Raw genomic sequence first — 18912 nt, forward strand, 5'->3', positions numbered from 1 at the left:
CGGTTCAACCGGTGCTGAAGAGAGGTTGAAGTCCTCCAAAACATGCTCTCTGGAACAAAGGACTTTCATTGCACCGGTGCTTTGATTTCGACCATCGGTTCAACCGGTGCTAAACTTGATTTCTGCCTTCATCCAGAGAAGATAGACCGACAGGTCATCGGTCCTTCCGCCATGCATCGGATGCTCCGATGCTAGGTCACCGGTTCAACCGGTGCTACTGATTTTCTTTGTTTTCAGCTGTTTTGACTTGGATTCGAATGTGACTTTGATTGTTTCTTCTTCCAAGAGTTGTGTTGACTTCTATTGACCATCTTTTGCTGTTTTTGAGTGAGTGTGCAAGATTTCTAAGGCCAACTCAAGTTTGATCAAGCTACTAACTCATGAACCCCTCTTAATAGTACGATCAAGAACTAGAAACTATAAAACCTAACTAAATCAAGTGTCCTTCTACTCCTTGTGACACTTGAGACTAGAAAGGTCCTTAATCTTTCAAATTGAGTCCTTGGTACGCATGATTGTTTCGAATTGAGGGGTCTCCTTTCATATTTCATATGAGACTAATCCAGTTGTTGAGCTTTCCTTTAAAACACATGTTAGTCACATACGGTTGTCATAAATCACCGAAACTTACCATTAGCATCTATCGGCCTAGATGCGCTACACCCGCACAAGCTTGTACCCCCTACTACAAGCACCCCGGTGCAAGATAATACAATACTCCTCTCTCTGCTGGATGTACGGCCTCATCGGCCGAAACCAGGATAAACCCGGTGTCACTGTGTTCCTTTTTGCATCAACCATTTAGAGACTAGGGCACACAGCATTTTTACTAGTTGGTGCTAGACCGCGAGGTCCTGACACCGACAAATTGTCTAGTGTAAAAGAAAATATTTTTCTATCCAAATTCCAAGGATATAACATATTGATGATTTCTTTCGTAATATGCTCAAGTACCTCTACATGTGCAAATCCTATGAGCTTATTATGCAAATTCCACTCATCAACAATCTAGTGTGCTGTAATACTCATATAACCACTCATTTTAGTATGAGTCCACATGTCAGATGTTAAACTGAAGCGACATGATTGTTTCTCAAGTAGTTAGTACACTTTTAACTTCTCCTCCTCACAAATCCTCATACAATCATCCTTTAGAGTAGTTCTATGTACCAGTTTGAATGAAGGTTGCAGATTATAGAGGAATATTCTGGTATAGTAGTGTTCAGATATATCGAAAGAGTAATCATGAGCAAGAACCATTCTGGAATTATCGCGGCTGCGTTGCTGATCAAAGACAAGAATATCCAACTTTGGACTACCAAACTTTCTTCTCTTTGATAATTGAAGCTTAGAACAGACTCCAATGTGGTACTTCAAGTGGCTTGTTCCAGTTCTATTACTAGCTACAAAATCTTTTTTTTGCAATGCGTGCATATTGCTTTATAAGTACCATCATCTAGCATAGTCAACTCAAATTATTTCCAAACAATTGACCACAGTTTTTTATTAGCAAGCAAAATTTATGTACTAACATCTTCCTCTAAATTTGGTTGTATCAAACTAGAAAAGTAAAAGGAAGACATATTCAGGAGTGGATAGGAAAATCATAATATGCAAGTAACTGAAATTTAAGTGATTGCATTTAAAGTATAAGAAAAGCAGATGCGTGAAAAAAGAATCCTTACTTGAGATTGACACATTCATAGCATAAGTTAATTGAGTTGTTTTCCCTCTCTTCCGGGTCATCCGAGCTTCCGACAATCCCATGAGAGCCTATCCCATTAGTTTCCATTTAGCTTATGAATATAAAATTTAATTAGTCATTGCATATCCAGTTCATAAGCTAACATATTCAGAGAGATTAATAGCTACTCTCAGAAGCAACTATATTGGACTCATAAGCTAACATATTCAGAGATTAATAGGAACTTTCAGAATCTACTGTACTGGACCTATATATATTATCCAAAGTTCAAGACCGATAGCATCTGGTGCAACACATGCATGGCTCATGTGAACTAATCTGCACGCTAAAACAACACATAGCCAAGATCCCAGCACATAAGTGAATTTCAGAGCATACGAGCATGATGCACGCACGTTAATCCAGGAGCTCCCGACGTCATGATCCAAGCCAAAGACCGATGCTGAGGCAGCCACCTGCAGGCCAGCAAAGAGAAAGAAAGACCAAATCCGCACGACGTGCATGTAGGGATGACGGGAAATTAAATCTAGATAGATCAAGATCAAAATCATTTGATGTACTGATGGAAATCGAATCAGGATCTGAAGAATCAAGAATCAGAATTGTATGGGGAAAGAAGGTTGATGAATCCGGCCCATGTGGGGTTGGCCGAGACCCAATAAATTAAGGTTATCCGAACTCTAACAGTTCTTAGTCACACCCACTTGGAAAAAGGCCCAATCTCCCTAAAAGACTAGTCCAATAGAGCCACTTGGCCCCTTTTTTGTTGTGTCTTTGTCAACTGTTAATAGTGGAGGATGTCCTCATCATTTCTAATCCCTTAAACAAGGGTCTAGCTCTGATACCAATTGATAAATCTGGCCCATGTGGGGTTGGTCGCGGTCTAATAAATTAAGGTTGCCCGAACCCTAATAGTTCTTAGCCACACCCACTCGGGGAAAGTCTCAATCTCCCTAAAAGACTATTTCAATAAGGGAAGGGTGGCTCTCCCTTTTTAAGGTGGTTTTCTCCTCCCAAGCTAAGTAAGGTGGGATTATTCAGAGGCTCACACAGTCGCCGCCCGACTACAACTTGGACCACTTGGCCCTTTTTTTGTTGTGCCTTTGCTGGCGGTTAATAGTGGAGGATGTCCTCATCAAAGGTGAAAGTAAACAAAAACACAATGAAGATGAGGAGTCTATACTAGTGGCGGCGGATGATGGCGGCGGCCCGCGGCGGGGGTCAATTCTCCTCAGCAACGACCTCTCGGACTCGCCCTTGGTAGCGACGGGAGAAGCCTTGCGAGGTTGCCCACTGCGGCGACGATGGCGGCCTGCAGCTAGATCCCTCGCAACCTCACGAGTTTTGGGTAACGGGGAAGGATTTATAACTACAGTAATACCCTCCACGTACCCTTCTCACATATGGATATATCCATTCCCTACCTGTTTAAGATGGGTATATCCATACCCTACTCGTTTGTCATGGATGTGGATTTGGGCAACGGGTTTAGATATCCGGTGGCAACATGAGTTCTCCTATTTCTTTCCAGACAGATGATCCAAGACATTAAGATTACCAGAGAATTAAGACACTTCCTATCTTGCTTTGGTAGATGCTCACGCGTAGTGGTCCACCATTCATGATCTCTTGTGACAACCCCCAAACTTCCTCGATTTACTTTGTCCATGAAAGGCTCCACGCCGTGTATATAAGCCGGCTAGTCCAATTTGAAAGTTGGGGACCACCGTAAAAACCCAAACACAACCAATGGTTGAACCAAAAAAATTGGAAACCAAGTCGGGGAGATTGTCCTATTGAACAAAAAAAAAGTAGGACCAGACCACGGGTTCAACCAAAAAAACTAGGAACCGACGGTCTAGCCGGTTCAGCTCACCTAAAAGATCGGTTCTAGGAAAGAGAACAGAGCGAAGAAGCTAATTTTGTGTGATATTGGATTACAAGTGAGCCAGATACACACATACAAAGTCTCAAAGAGTAAAACTTCAAAAAGAACTAGATGAAAATGGTGGAGGCATGGGAATCCATCCCTAACCTCCAAGGATAGATCCACCTAACCTAACCTAACCATCACATGCACAACTCACTAATGAGTCAAGTGAATATACACGAAATATAATGTTATTAAATTGCGGTTCAACTGGTTGACCTACTGGTCGGACCTCACTGGTTCAATGACCGATTCAGCTTTTCAACCTATGCCCACATAAAACAAGCGCCTGTCGCGTGGATCATCGTTCCTACAACAAAGATATTGAATCACCCAAGCAAACCGTTAGAGATTTGCCGTCTATCATACTGGAGGAGCATCTAACAATCCTAGGCGCCATAAGTACTTAATTCTACTGGAGCAAATAATCTTGCCCAAGTTTTCAAATTTCGGACAACAAGCCTCCTAAAAATTTTATTTTGCAAAATCAACCACTGCTATATGTGGAACATATATAATTGCGTACCGGAACTCGATGGGAGATTACGGCACTCGAGATGGACAGAGGTTTGCATCGTCTCACCTGCATTGCCTCGATGGCGGCGAGGGCTGTCTCGAGTCGAGAAGCACCGAACGCCGGCAGGTAGACAGCAGGCGCGGAGCGAGAGGTTCAAAATTTAGGATTACATAGGGATATTTTGCTTTGAGATTCATTTGTCAATCTCTTCTGGGCTGGGCCGGCCGGACCTGGCTGTAAGCAAAAACTGATACAAGCCTGCCAGAGTTAAGGGCGTGAAATATGGAAAATCCGAGGGGTTCAGCCGAAAAGTGCAGCGCCCATCGCCGTGTCGTCTCCGACATCTTCCTTCACCTCCTCTGGTGGTGGCTGCCTGGTCTTCCTCGCCTAGCCTCTCTTTTCTGGTAAGGTCCTCCGATCGAGCGCTCTCAAATCAGCCTCAGCTTTGAATTTGCTAGTTTTCGCTTGGATTCGGCCACTGCACTCTGTTCCTCTCGGTGAGACTTTGGAGATCTCTCCATGACAGTGGTCAGATCGTGCTGTTTAGGTTTGAGAGGATAGCTAGCGCCGCCCGTTTCTTGTTTGCTTAGGTACTGTTAGATGATGCTGAGTGACGATTCGTGGCTGGTTGGTGTCGGTCAGGGTCGCGTGGGAATGAAATTTTGAGGTTAATTCTAGGTAGCAAAACTGTGGATGCGTTGTTTGTGTGCGTGATTGGTAATCGTGGTTGGCGCAGATATTCACTAGTTAGATATGTAGTCCTCATCGATCCATGTGGTTGTTAACTTCGTGGAGAATTGGAGGCGTAAATGTAACTTGTTCTTTTTTTTTCCCTCATGATGGCTGAGAGTTTATTTTTCATCCTTATTTGCTTGCTTGATACATTCCACTATTTTTTCTATTTCTTGTTGGCTTAAGACTTGTACGCTTGTTTAGTACCCCCTTTGTAGTTATTTAGATCCGGCAAGGTTGCAAATTTGCATAATGATTTACTTGTCTCTTTCAAAATAATCAGGTTTTCCTCTTTGAAGGGGAAAATACGTTATTGCTACTGAATCACTTGATAAATGCATTTGGTCTTTGTCTGTTGGTTTATTCATGAGCCCAGGACATGTCCTTCAATTGGTGTGGTCCTGAATTCATCAGTGGTGCCCTCTGTTTTGTTAGGTCATACATAATTCGGGTGACTATCTGCTATTGGCCTGTTGTAGAAGATCTGCCAGTTTTTTTTAGCACTATGATGATTTTGTATTTTTAGCCTGGTCACTTCTTTGTGTCTACTGAATTTTGGGGCTGAGATTTAGATATCAGTTCGTCTCATTGCAATTAGAGGATTTTTTACAGTTAACTATTATTATTAGATGATAATTTGTTTTGTTAATGCTTGTAACAATTTATACATCTTTCAGCTGCCCTATGAAATTGCATTCTTGTTTCATAGGTAATCAGGTGGGCATTTTCATCAATTTTGTCCAGAGCTGGGCTCATGGATGGGAACAAGGACGAAGCCTTGAGATCTATCAAGCTTGCAAAATCTGCATTTGCATCTGGGGATAGGCAGCGCGCAGAAAAATTAGTCAGAATTGCTCAAAGATTGGACCCTAGTGTTCCACTTGATGATTTGTTGAACCCAGCTGAGAAGTTTGATATCCTGAACGGTGCTACTTGCCAAGGCAAAACAGGAAGAGGTCAAGCTTGTGAAAACCCCAAAACACCAAAAGAATCAGTTGCTCATGTTAATGTTGATCAGGTCTGCACTGAGGAGAATATTAGAGTGGTTCAGGATATCAGGAAAAAGAAGGATTATTATGCAGTTCTTGGAGTAGAGAGGAGATGCTCTGTGGAGGAAATTAGGAAGGCCTACAGGAGATTATCACTGAAGGTTCATCCTGACAAGAATAAGGCTCCTGGGGCAGAGGATGCGTTCAAGTTAGTAAGCAAGGCGTTCAAGTGCCTAAGCAATGATCAGTCGCGGAAGACTTATGATCATACAGGAACCATTGAGGACCATGAGTCTAATGAGCAATATCCCAATGCCATGAGGCAGGGAATGGCCAGGCGGAGGACGCAAGCAAGAAGTGGCTTCTATAACTACGAAGAAGATTTTGATCCAGATGAGATATTCAGGTCCTTCTTTTATGGCACCCATGATAATTTGTTTCGTGCCCGGAATACCTACAGAGCAAGGGGAACAGTTAGGCAACAGCAACAGAGAAGGGAGCATACAGTACAGGGTGGTTCTGGCATAAACTTAACTGTGTTAATGCACCTTGCAGTGGTATTGATTATTGTTTCACTTGCATTCATTCCGGTGCAGCGGCCTGAGTATTCCCTGCAGAAGACCTATTACTTCCCCTTATCAAAGGTCACTCAAAAGCATGGAGTGGAGTACTTTGTTAGCAAACAAGATTTTGATCAGAAGTTTCCACAGGGGAGTCAATCTAGAGAAATTCTTGAGCAGTATGTTTTTAAGGACTATAAGAATCTGCTTGGAAGATATTGCCATATGGAACGTCAACGACGTCAATGGGCTAAGGACTACCCTACCCCTAACTGTGACAGGCTAAGGAACCTATCTGTACCATAAATTGTGCATATGTGATTAGTTTGGTCTGTCATTTTCATCCTTGGACGAATATCACTCGTCTTCACAGGTAATATCCATTATTTTTCCTGAACACAATTCAAATAAGGTGGTTGACGTGTGTTCTCATTTGTAAATCCAAGTAAATATTTCTGAGTTTTCTCATAGCCTCAATGTATAGCCAGGATTTGTACAGAAGGTAAGCTACCTGTTGGCTTTTATTATGATGTTTCAACTTAGGGAAAGAGTTTAATACAATTGTACAAATAGTGTTTGAGTAGAGCTCAGGCTGGTTGCTTTGACTGCCTAGATTCTAGGAAGCATAATGCTGATGTAGACTAGGTGGAACAGTTTAAAACCTGAGCAGTTCGTGTGATCTAATAGTTCCTCTGTATCGTTACGCAACTCGTATGCGTGATTGTCATTTCACGGAGAAGTTGATTGATCTGTTCAGTTGATATTATGTCAAGTAACTTAACTAAAGTTTGGTCCCTCTGGAATATGTCTCACACAGGTCTTGTTTTCTTGCACCTTTGTTGGATGATGCAGGCGTAGCACGGCAATCTTTTTTTCTTTTAAAAAAAGAGCTGTATGGTTTGTAGTCCATCTGTTTGTGAGACGACACAAAGCCGATAACTGGAAAATGGTGCTACATGTTATAGCAATATTCTACTGCTATATGTTGCGATTTACGAGTCGTGAAGCAGTAAGCCACAGCATGCATGCCTTGTTTACTACATGGAGAGATACGGTGGCTGGCGACCAGCTAGATTGAAGTTCCGCTATGCGTGTTCATGCTGATGCAGCCCATAATATTCGTCTGAATCAGATGGTGTTTGGATTCAAGTGCTAATATCCATAAGTGCTAAATTTTAGTACTAGCTCGTCCAAACAGGAGTGCTAATAAGATGGGCTAGCTTTAGTCAAGAATTAAAAACTTTAGTAGAGGTACAAGTGGTGCTAAAATTTAGCACCACTAAATTTAGAACTAAATTTTAGCTCATCCAATCAGACCCTCAATTACCAGTTACCACCCGTCACTTGCCTCCCAGGACTTGTTAATGGATGTGAATTCTTGTCCAGATATCTGTGATTGGAAAGCCACCATGCCTCCACTTAACTGGAGAGCAAACCCCTTTAAAGGCAAATGGAAACGTGGAATAGTTGTCATACTTCTATGCTTCTGATAATGCGCTGTCGAACTGTTTTTTGGGAACTATCATTTGCGTATCAACAGTCGGCCGATTAATTACCTCATGTGTGGAAACAAACACGCTTTGGTTGAGGATCAAGACTCCTATCATCGAATGCTGCATCACACCATCAATCAAAATGCTAGTAGGATTTGACATCATCGAAGATAATTTATCTACATATATTGACTATTGCTTTCTATAGCCTTGCCATGAAACTATGAAAGCTTAGGGGAACACTTCACTCTAGCCCTTTATATTCTCGAATAATCAGTATTACTCCACCATCGAACTTCATAATGTATAATCATAGAGTTGATATGGATGTGTGTGCACTTTTCCAATGTTTACTTGCAAATCTCTTTATGTTCTCCTTGAAACTATAAATTTTTTACTTTTGCAAATGTCCTTTTCTAGAATTAGTTTAAAAAAATTAATGTTGCAAGAAAGTCCTTATTCAGGTACTAACTCGCAAAAAAAGGGTCCTTTATTCAGGCAGTAGTCGGCGTGGGTGTTCCAAGAAGCCGCCGACTCTATTACCATCACGGCACCAGACAGCGCGGCCCAGAGGCTCCCCTCGCGAAAAATGGCGGCGGCGGCGGAAGGGCTAGCTGCCTACCGGGCGGTGCTGCGGGCGGCGCGGCGGACTTTCGCGGGCGACAAGCTGATGCTGCAGGAGTCGGCGGTGGAGATCCGGCGCCGCTTCGAGGACCACCGCGGCCTCGCCCCGGGCTCCGACGAGGCGGCGCGCGCCCTCGCCGACGCCCGCGAGGCCGCGCACTTCATCACCCACATGATAGTTCAGGCCACGCGCGCGCCCTCCGGGTCCTTCGGTACGATTCGATTCTGCTCACCAGTCACGGCTCCCCCGCTCTAGCTGCTCGTGATCTAGGGACCAGGGCTTCGGTTAGTTCGGAAAATTGGCGTTTGGTTCTGAGTAGGTGCAAATTGGAGTTAAATAGAATAGATGCCAGGAGCAGGAGGGTGCTGGATTCAGTCCGTGGATCTTTACGCTAGTTAGTATACAAGATAATCTGCTGCATTTGTCTTGATGAATTACAGCATTTCTTATGTCTGCATAATGGTTTCTGTAACACTCGTGAGCTTAGTAAACTTTTAAGGCTGCAAGGAGCCAAATTGTTAACGAGGAGAGTGCCTATTGAACTCGCTATTTTTGCATTGCGCTGGCACTTCACTGGGGGATGTATGAATCCTGAGTAGAGACTCTCAGATTAGGATTAAAAGCAAGACCCTCGATCGGCGAGGGAAAGACTGCCCGCGCGGCATTACAACTGAGAAGAAACCTCAGCCAAGTCAACCGAGAAAACCCCCGAACCACGGCTTCACCCTATAGGGCCTTACCGTAACCTGGGCTGACCACGGGCCACTGAGTTGATGACTGCAACTACCCTCTGGTAGGATGGCCCCAACCAACCACAGGTGCCACAGGCCAGCACCCTGCCACTATTTTTTTGGGTTGCCGGCGAGGCGGCGAGGGGATTTTGGGGTGCCACCAGGATTTGTACCCTTGTTGTTGTCTCCCTCAACTTGGGAGCTTATCATTACACCACAAGAGTGTTGGCCTCTCAGATTCGGAATTGCTAGAGGTATTAGAACACAAACAAGATTAGTTGGTTCTTGGTTGTAAGTTACACAAATTTTGTTGTGTCTGTTGCAACTTTCATACAGAAACTTTCACTGCCCCCACACAAAATCCAGAAGCTTAGCTCCTTTGGTGACTTCATACAATTTTTGACGTATTAGCAAAATTGTTAAAAAGGAGAGTACCATTACTTATCAATTTTTAAATGTGCTGGCACTTTTACCATGGTATGTAATGAATTTTGAGTAGAGATTATTGGATTAGGATTTGCTCGGTATTTGAGCACAAACAGGCTTGGTCCTATTTTATGCAAATTTTGTTGTGCCTCTTGCAACATTCACTGAACCAGCACAAAACAGAAGCCTAGCTCCTTTGGTGTCTTCACAAACAACTTTTAGTAAAATGGTTGCTTGAGTAATTGCAGAGAACTCTGAAATTCTATATGTATCGCCTGCATTACAGTAGTCCCAGTATTTCACTCACAATACATGGGTGGCTCCATTTGTCTAGATTGAAGTTCCCTATGCCATATTCTGAATTGGTTCAGTTCTGGCCAGTTAATTTCGTTTGTGCTAGATTTGAACTTATGTGTTGTTTACACAACCTTGGCCATGTTTATCTGAGCAGTAAACACTAATACCAGGGGAAACATAATCTTAGGCCAAACACCTAAGTAATTTGGCATATTTAGAGCTTAGAGCTATGGAGTGTGAAATGACATAGACATAAAGATGTAACGGACAGTTGTGACTTTGCTTTTGTAAAAGGTTTGGCTTGTGTCACTTTACAAAAGAAGAAAGCAGGGCTTAAGGTGCCTAAGCTTGATCATTTTTTTTATAATTGTGCTTCAGGTTAATACTATTATTAGTTAGATCAATTGCAATGAAGCATAAATTTGGCACTGAAAAAAACATGATTAAGCAATTCAGTGAGTTACCTTTGTAGGTATACCGTGCTATGTGGAAGCTGTAAACTGACCCCAAGTATGGAGTGTTTGCAGTAACCAACTCTGTCTTACTTTGCTCTGTGTTTGTAATATATGTTTCAAAGTTCCATGCCTGTTAATCCTGTCCTTCAAACAGAGTACAGCAGCTTCTCATACGCAACAACGGCTGTAGTGCTGTGTGAGAAGCTGTTGATGTGTATGAACTAGTTCAGTTATCATACACGTGGCAAATCATGATCTTAGTAGCTAAGATACTTGCTACTCACCGACTGTACGTGGGCTTGAAAAGTTGAAAGTACAGACAGATCATTTCCTTATATGCTCCTGAACTGATTCTTGAATGATGTAATTAGTGACTCCCCAATTGTTGACCTAAAGTGAGTGCTGAGTGGACAAGTGCCATGGAGACATCATGCACAAACTAATTCACCAACCAACAAGTAACCACTGAGAGTTTCTCTGGGAGCCATGTAACAAACTAATCCTTTGGGCTTCGATGTGCAAAATGTAACAATTGGCTTAATGAAAGTTTCCCTGGAAAGGATTCTTGCAGACCTTTTTTATGATTTAAAACATGTCATTAGTCTTAATTCAAAAGTTCAAGTAATTCAACATTTTGTCACATAATTGTTTGAAGTACCCTTTTCATCTTCCTAATAAAAATGTCACTACCAGAATACCCCACAATAACATAAGATTTGTTTCCCCTGTAGAACCCAGTCCCATTTTCGGATATATCTTGTTACTTTGCAAGGACTTGCATACGTCTTTTAGTTTTGACACCATTGTTATATTGAAAGATTTTATCCTACAGAGGAAAAGAGGAAATAGGGTTTTCATTTGCAAATGAAGAGAACCAATTAGTGGCTGATAACTTGGCAATAACATTTATAGAGAACTTATTAATTGAGTTGCTTAGTTGAACACTGTAGTATAGCAAAACTACTATAGTTATATGGACCAGAGAAATATTGTGTTCATAGCTGAAGATCAGAGTGTCAGCTCTATTGCAGTTATTCTATACATGATTTGCATAATAAATTGATAATTATTTGATTCCTTGATTAGGATAAATACTTGCTATACTATAAATCTTGTATATCTCAAGATAGAAGATTTGACTAGTTTTATTATCCTTGAAAAATTAGTTAGCGCAGGGAACACACTTGCATATTTGAACAAAAGATGCCTATGTACTTGAAACATTTGATGTTTTATGAACTTTGAACATTCATTTTGTTAGGAAAAATCCATTCAATGCAAAGTGACCCAGTATGAAGGGATTTTAATGAATCAAACAATTTGCTCTAGGGCTTACCTGGGCTCGTGCTTTTTTTTGGGGGGGGGGGGGGGGGGGGTGGCATTAGGAAGGACTTTGAGCATGTAATCATTTTTTTTATTGTCTGAAACAATATAAAGATATGTGAGTAAAAGCAGATCAAGTTTTTCAATCTAGTGTTGGCCTGTCTACCCTAAATACAACTCACTTCTTTTTCCAATGAGTGTACTATTTATTCTGGTGACAAATGAGATACTGTAAATTTTATGTCACAAATGTGTGGGTGTCAGTCTGGAGTTTGTAACGCTGGTCTCCAAATATGCAATAGGTGCATTAAGTATTGAAGATGAACAGTCCAAGATCTATTGATGGATATACATCGTATTCCTTGGCCCTATTTTGGCTGTAGTAAACGAGCAATCCGTTAGACATTGGTACTGCTTGTTGTATCTGATCCCAGGTGGTCCAGGCTGCACCTCATGCTCACCACCATGCCATTGCAGGGGGGACTAATAATGAAAACCTGGACTTGTGTCACAGCATCGATGTAGAATTAGCTTGTCTATAGAAGGAGAACTCTACCACAGACAGCTTTATTGTTTGCTAAAACAGTCTTTCAATTTGTTTCAGTTTATGCTGTCTACTGAAATAACGCTTGATTATATTTGATGTCCATCCTTAAAAACTAGATCTGATTGTATTGGAATGGTGTAGGCAGTACCGTCTAGAGCTCAAATTTTTTTATTCTCGCTTTCATGTTTACATTTGCTGTCCTTTAACCTTTTGTTTTACTCGCATTTGGAGCTGTTCATTCGATTATCATAACTTGTACAATTGACTTTGCAGTTGTGAAGCCTGAGAGCGTACATGCTGGAGCTACACTGGAGGTTCCTTCCGAGGAAATCCTGTCAAAGTTGAAATAGGGGAACGCACTAGACTGTACAAGCATTATTGCAGAAACTCGCCCATCTTCAGGCTTCTAGGGATAATAAAAACAGTTTTGCATCGGCTGCTTATAGATTGTTTGTTGTATTACTGTTGGACTGAATAGCTTCACACCTTTTCCTTTTGCATTTCTGTCGAGAGCATCACACCGCGCTAAGGTATGGTGCTGTTGATGTAAGCTAGTCATCTGAACTTGAAAGCAAGTAAACAACCGCTGAGATTTTGAAATTTTACTGTCTGGTGGCGGAATTCTGGGAAAGAAATTTGCTGGAGCGTTTGGACTTTAGTCTCGGACCTGTCGTGGGTTTGGTCATTGTTCGTGTCCTGTTCCAAAAGGCTCGAGAGGCTGGAGGAGACACGGGAAATGCGGGTGTTCGTTCCGTTGCGTCCTCGGGCCGGACGTTGAGAGGATGGCCAAGGAGGCAGGCATATCACGGAGTCCCTGACTCAACGTGCCACCATCCATCCAAAGGACAATGCTTTTGTATGCATCTGCAGATTCGTCTCGTCCTGCCTATGGGCATCTGTCGCCTACGGTTTAGATCTATACGCTGCCTTCCACGCATAGCTTTTGCACGGTTGGACTCGCTGACAAGGACCGTAGGCCAGCGTGAGACGCTGAATGTATGCTTCTTTGGCTCTGTTTGGTTTCCCAGTTTACGCAAGCCCGAGAAAAGAATTTTACATGTATGGAGTACTAAATGAAGTCTATTTGTAAAACCTTTTTAGGAATGGGTGTAACTTTTCGCGATGAATCTAATGACGATAATTAATCAATGATTAGCTACAATGATGCTACAATAACCATTATCTAATCACACGGCCAAAGGCCGCATTAGATTCCTCTCGTGAAGTAGCACCGGGATTGTGGAGTTAGTTTTACAAACTGCCTTCATTTAATATTAGTACTAGGGAACCAAACAAGGCATTTATTAGATCATTCGGCTCTGGAACTCTACTATTTGCATGCACAGATTATTAGACAAATATGTCCGAGCGTTGCTGCGGAGAAAATGATATAAATATCGAATACGTATATGTCAATTTGTAGGAATCTATGTGATCGAATCATGGATGGAGGGTTGGACCGACTCGTATACGGGATGGACTAAGAACCACCTGTGATCGAATCATAGATGGAGGGCTGGACCGACTCGTATATGGGATTGACTAAGAACCACATGTCAATGATACAAATTTAGAAATAGGTATAGAATATGTAATTCCCTAAAGCTTCAGAAAAAATTTAAGCACATTCAGATTTTGCAGACAAATTCTGCTGAACGATGCATCGCTGGTGTGGCTCGTTGTCATCAGAATTTCAGTTCTCCGTGGGCATCCTTTGCAGGTCCCATGGTTTGTGTCATGGCTCTCAGACTCTCGGCCCGGCCAGCAATTAGCCAAGACCCAAGATGGCCTACACCTGATGACTTTGTATAATTGTATGTCGCCGCTAGTGATTTGAAGCTGCTACTACCATCCCGTCGCCATGTGCCTTCATTTGCTACTGCTCCATCCTCATGATGATCCGGGTGCCGTCGCGTCCAGGGAACTCGCGCCGTTGGAGCTTTCAGAAGAGGGTTCCAATTCAACAAAGCAGGGGCGTCGCCCATGATGCGGCCATGCCTGGCCTGGCAAGTGACCTCGCATTCACATTCATGTGGAAGGTCTCGATGACCATCGTTGGCTCACATGTCAGAGCCTGTTAGTTTGCCTGCCCTGCCAGTCTCCGTGTTAGCATCTCTCTGTGCGTGGCATCTTCAGTCTGCACCTGCACGGACTCTGCTGGTTCCCTGAAACTGATGCTTCACGAGTCTCGGTAGTAAGTAGGCTTTATGATCTCTGAGTGATGGGAGCCTTGGCCGCGTACGCCCCCTTAGAGCAGGTTTAACGATTTCGCCGGCAGCCGGCTGCGTCTCGCAGTGAGATGGCGCTCGTTTGTGGTGGGTCCCGCCAGAATTCAATGCGCTGCAATCCGTTCAGCCAATGACAGCCGCGCTTGCGCGTTGCGCCGGCGTCGAGCGGGCGCGGAGTGAGACGCCCGCAGAGTTCTCTCTCTTCGTTTCTCAGTGCTCCACGTCGGACACCGCCGGCTTACAGCCGCTTATTAAACCTGCTCTTAGGCCTCTCACGTGGCTACAGAGATTCCTTTTCATTTTTGTTGAGATCGTTAACAGTTCACCAGATACAGTTCGTCCGTTCGTCGGTAGATAACAGTAACAGCAGGAAGATTGTCTGTACCTGTGCATGATTGGTACTGTGTTTTACTAGGGTACTACTACCTAGTACCAGCTGGTATGGTGGGGAGTTGACTGACAGGCTAAGGAGGCGGCGGCGGCAGCAGCAGCAGCACCTGCTCTGGGATAGTGTCGTCGCCGCCGGCCGCCCTGTCTATCACATCGCACCACCGGCGCATACATGGCGCAACACTGACATGTATGTTATACAGTTGCATGTCTGCGTTTTCCCCATGCATGGTTCCTTCTCTGCAGTGCAGTGTTGTACAGCGCCAGCAGTAGCGTCATTGTCACCTGCTGGCTGCTGCTGATCAATCACAGGCCGACACGGTGACCTACCTTCATGCATGACTGCTGTCCCGCTGCTACCACCATTACCGAGCAGGCGAGCATCCGAGACTAGGGATAGAAATGTAAATATGGATATAAAAAATATCCTGTATCTCCTAAAACATCAATATGGATATTCATATTCGTATCCGTATCCGACTAATGTGGTATTAAAATGGATATATCCGGATCTGATTTTTATCAATTTTTTTTATCCGATTCCACATTCATATTCAACAATATCCAAGCTCTCCGTATCCCTATCAATAAGGAATAAAGTACCATGTGAAACTGTTTAAAAACAACCATTATATGTCATAACGACTTATATTAATTTTAATATTAGTAATGATAGTGCATCATTGAAATTATTCAAAAATTATCTCCATGGCTAATGATTAATGATATAAATTTAAATATTACTAATGATGTATTTAATTGAGACTATTTAAATTTTATCTCTACTTTTAATGACCAATGTTAATAATAAAGATATATGAAGTCACACATAACCAATTATTTTAAAAATTCAGTAATAACCACTATGCATGATTATTGGTATTCTTTTCTTGAACGTGATTCAGTAATACAATATTTTAGTTTAGTAATTTTTTATCAGTTAGTTCTATGGTTTGACTATCGGGTGTAAAATAACTGTTACACCTAAGATGTAGAATAGCGCTGTTGTCCATAGATGTTTATATATTTATTGAAATATATTTTATTTCTACTTTTGTTTATTTGATATGCATTTAATTATTGAAATATTTATTAATAAATATGCTATTTTTGATGAGCGATCTTTGTCTATGTTTATTATAGAGTAAAACGCACCATGGTCCTTGAACTTGTGGCGATATGCCACTTAGGTCCATCAACTCTAAAAGTGCATTTCTAGATCCATAAATTTGTTAAGTTGTTCATTATGGATCCATACATATCCATGTGTGCATTTAATGTTGACATCGCATGCTGACCGTACATCTTCCATCTCATTTATCTCCCTCTTCTCTCAATCTCTACAATCCGACCACGCTCAAGCCGTTGGGCGGCCCCAGATCGACAAGCGACATGCCAGCCAAGAGGAAGACGAGAGAAGAGAGATATGACATGGTGGAGAAGAAAGCAAAGTGTAATTGCGTTAGTTCTCATCATAATCCACGTTGGCAGCCTCGGGAACGTATAATCAGCGTGCCATGTCAACATTATGTGCATAGAAATCAGATCTGATTCCACTCATAGCTGAGAGCGTGAGACTGAGGGGTTGTTGATCCAGCAGCTTCATTCCATTCACGAATGCATGCATGGGCAGCATGGAGGCCAAGCGAGGCAGGTTCTGAAACCTGGAGAGCATGAACATATGTGTGATGTCAAAAGCTAAGTTCGCAGCCTGTCGCGCGCAGAGCTTTTCTCTGCAAGTTGCCGTGGATGCGGCCATGGCGGGTGGTGACTTTGTGGTCAGTTAGCGGTGGCGTGGAATGTGTAACAGTGCCCTCTGGAAGCAGGTTCGTACACAGGTACATGATTGTTTACCGGTAGCAATGTTCCTTACTCCTATCTCCCAACTCTCGAAGGCTTTTTGTGTGACGATGCGGCTGCAAAGGGGCCGGGGAGGAATCGGTGGTGCTCCTCCGACCCTACGGCATGCTTGTGACCCTTGGAATGTTGCGGCGTGTAAACTAATCCGCTGCCTCTTGGCGCCTTGCTTGTTGCTCCTGGAATTGGACGGCCAGCGGGCTCGTGACGCATGCCGCCGCGCCATGCCAAAGGTGCGAGGTGCAGCACGCGAGCTGCTGCCCCTTCTTGATTCTCTGCGTACCGCCACTTTGTTTAATTTGTTGCAAAAATACTAGCAAGCACTATGGTTTCCAAATTCCAATGTTGGTTGTTGTTACACAATGCAAAAGAGCATGCATGGTAGTGAAGGCATATGTATTACCTCAAAGATTTTTTTCTTAAAATTTGCTTTCCTCAACAAACAAGATTTTATTATGTGGAAACTGATTGCAATCATTTAAGCAAAATGGTTGGTAAAAAAATTTGGTGCAAATGACCGATTAACTTCAGTGATTTTTTTTATTTCTTAACGAAACATGCGATTCCTTTGGTCATGCCTAATTTTTCTTTACCATTATAATTAAATAACAACGTGTTTGTGGTTGATAATACTTGTCATAAAAAGAAAGGGTAATACGGGCAGGGGTGAAGCAGAGTTGGTGTGGCCTCTGAAGATCTGATCTTCACAGAGCACAACACAGATGGTGTGTACCGCGTACATCCCCATCAGCACGCATATACACCAGCAGCCAGGTTGTTAGGATATACATTAACAAGCCCTCTGTGAGCTTTGGACATTTGCAGAGACCAGAGAGAGCACTGCACGAGCCACACAAACTAACAATAATTGAGTGGCTCAAGCTGCAGCCACCACCCTCGTCACGTACAACGTCTGGATGCGACCAAGATTGGGTCCTGGATGGCCAGCTTGCTGCGAGTCACCTTTCCCCCCCTCCCCCTGTGGACAAGCTACAACAGGACACCACGGCAAAGTGAATGTGTAAAACCTTCCTAGCTATGGACCTCTAGTTGCCCTTGTTCCTTTGTTCCCCAATTGGTCATTAACAAAGGCAAACCATGTATAGTGCCCTTCTGGGGTCATATTGTACCATACAAAAGATTATAGTGATGATATGACCTCTTGCATTATAGTGACAATGTGTCATGACCTTTTGGGCTCTGCTTTAAATCAATCGGTATCAAGAATAATGCCTTTAAAGTATGTACTCACATTACTTCAGGTATTTCCGTGCAACCCTGCCTAATGCAAAACTTACTAATAATGTATGATATCAAGGCCACCTATCTCAAGTTTGAAACTTGGCTACCGCAGTTAACTAAAATAACAAATTGATGTGCACTATTACTCAACATCTAAGGCCTAATGGAGCAAGGGGTATTGGTGTTGGTGTTGAAGTATTAGTAAATTGTCCACTTTTATTTCCACCATCAATCAGTTCCACCCAAATACTGAATTATTCTATGAATTCTTCAAACGATCTCCCCAACAAGGCCATGGAGAATTATGCTAACAGGTAATTAACAAGAACATGCATGAGTAATTCCTATCAAAAACCCCACTGCTCATATCCCAACCAATACAAGTGGTAGACAGCTTTCACAATCACTGTATGGCACATTTGGGAGGCAAGAAACGCAGTCAGAAATGGCGAGAATATAATGCACCCTGAATCTGTTGCTGAACGTGCAAAAGCATATATAGAGATGGTTTTGTTGCATACAACAAACCAACCTCCAGTTCAAAGGTGTGAGTCTAACTGCTTGGTACCAAAATGGACTCCACCGCTGGATGGATGGTTGATGGTCAATGTGGATGCATCCATCTTTAAAAACCCTCCACGTGCTGGAGTGGGAATAGTAATCCGTGATCATGTGGGGGATTTCAAAATGGCTTTTTGTAAAGTGATCCATACAGTTGATGATCCTGAGTTGGCCGAAGCTTTGGCGGTTCGATGTGGTGTTCTTTTTGCCAAAGAACATAATCTTCAGCAAGTCATTGTAGTGTCTGACTGTCAAAATATCATCAAGAAGATAAATTCCCCACTGCAAGACAGATCTCATGTTG

The 18912-nt window shown here is 42.7% G+C and overlaps 1 protein-coding gene across 4 annotated transcripts; it reads left to right on the forward strand.

Moving 5' to 3' along the window:
* Positions 1 to 4409: 4409 nt before the first annotated feature.
* Positions 4410 to 12961, forward strand: LOC120698947 (chaperone protein dnaJ 49-like). 4 transcript variants are annotated; one of them, XR_005685126.1, is made up of 3 exons: positions 4410 to 4556; positions 5594 to 6806; positions 12604 to 12961. XR_005685126.1 is itself a non-coding variant. In XM_039982755.1 (3 exons), exons 2-3 carry the CDS (start codon positions 8516 to 8518, stop codon positions 12678 to 12680), a joined length of 324 nt encoding a protein of 107 aa, XP_039838689.1. In that variant the 5' UTR covers positions 4495 to 4556; positions 5594 to 8515; the 3' UTR covers positions 12681 to 12961. The 4 variants fall into 4 exon arrangements, 3 of the variants coding, with proteins under 3 accessions (XP_039838686.1, XP_039838689.1, XP_039838688.1); XM_039982755.1 differs by having other exon boundaries at positions 4495 to 4556; positions 5594 to 8762; XM_039982752.1 differs by lacking the exon at positions 12604 to 12961 and having other exon boundaries at positions 5594 to 7178.
* Positions 12962 to 18912: the final 5951 nt, after the last annotated feature.

The sequence above is a fragment of the Panicum virgatum genome, chromosome 3K, assembly GCF_016808335.1.
Source record: "Panicum virgatum strain AP13 chromosome 3K, P.virgatum_v5, whole genome shotgun sequence".
In the NCBI taxonomy this organism is placed as follows: Eukaryota; Viridiplantae; Streptophyta; class Magnoliopsida; order Poales; family Poaceae; genus Panicum; species Panicum virgatum.

Excerpts from the sequence above, each read along its gene's own strand:
- LOC120698947 (XM_039982752.1), top strand. The coding sequence starts at position 5,639 with ATGGATGGGAACAAGGACGAAGCCTTGAGATCTATCAAGCTTGCAAAA.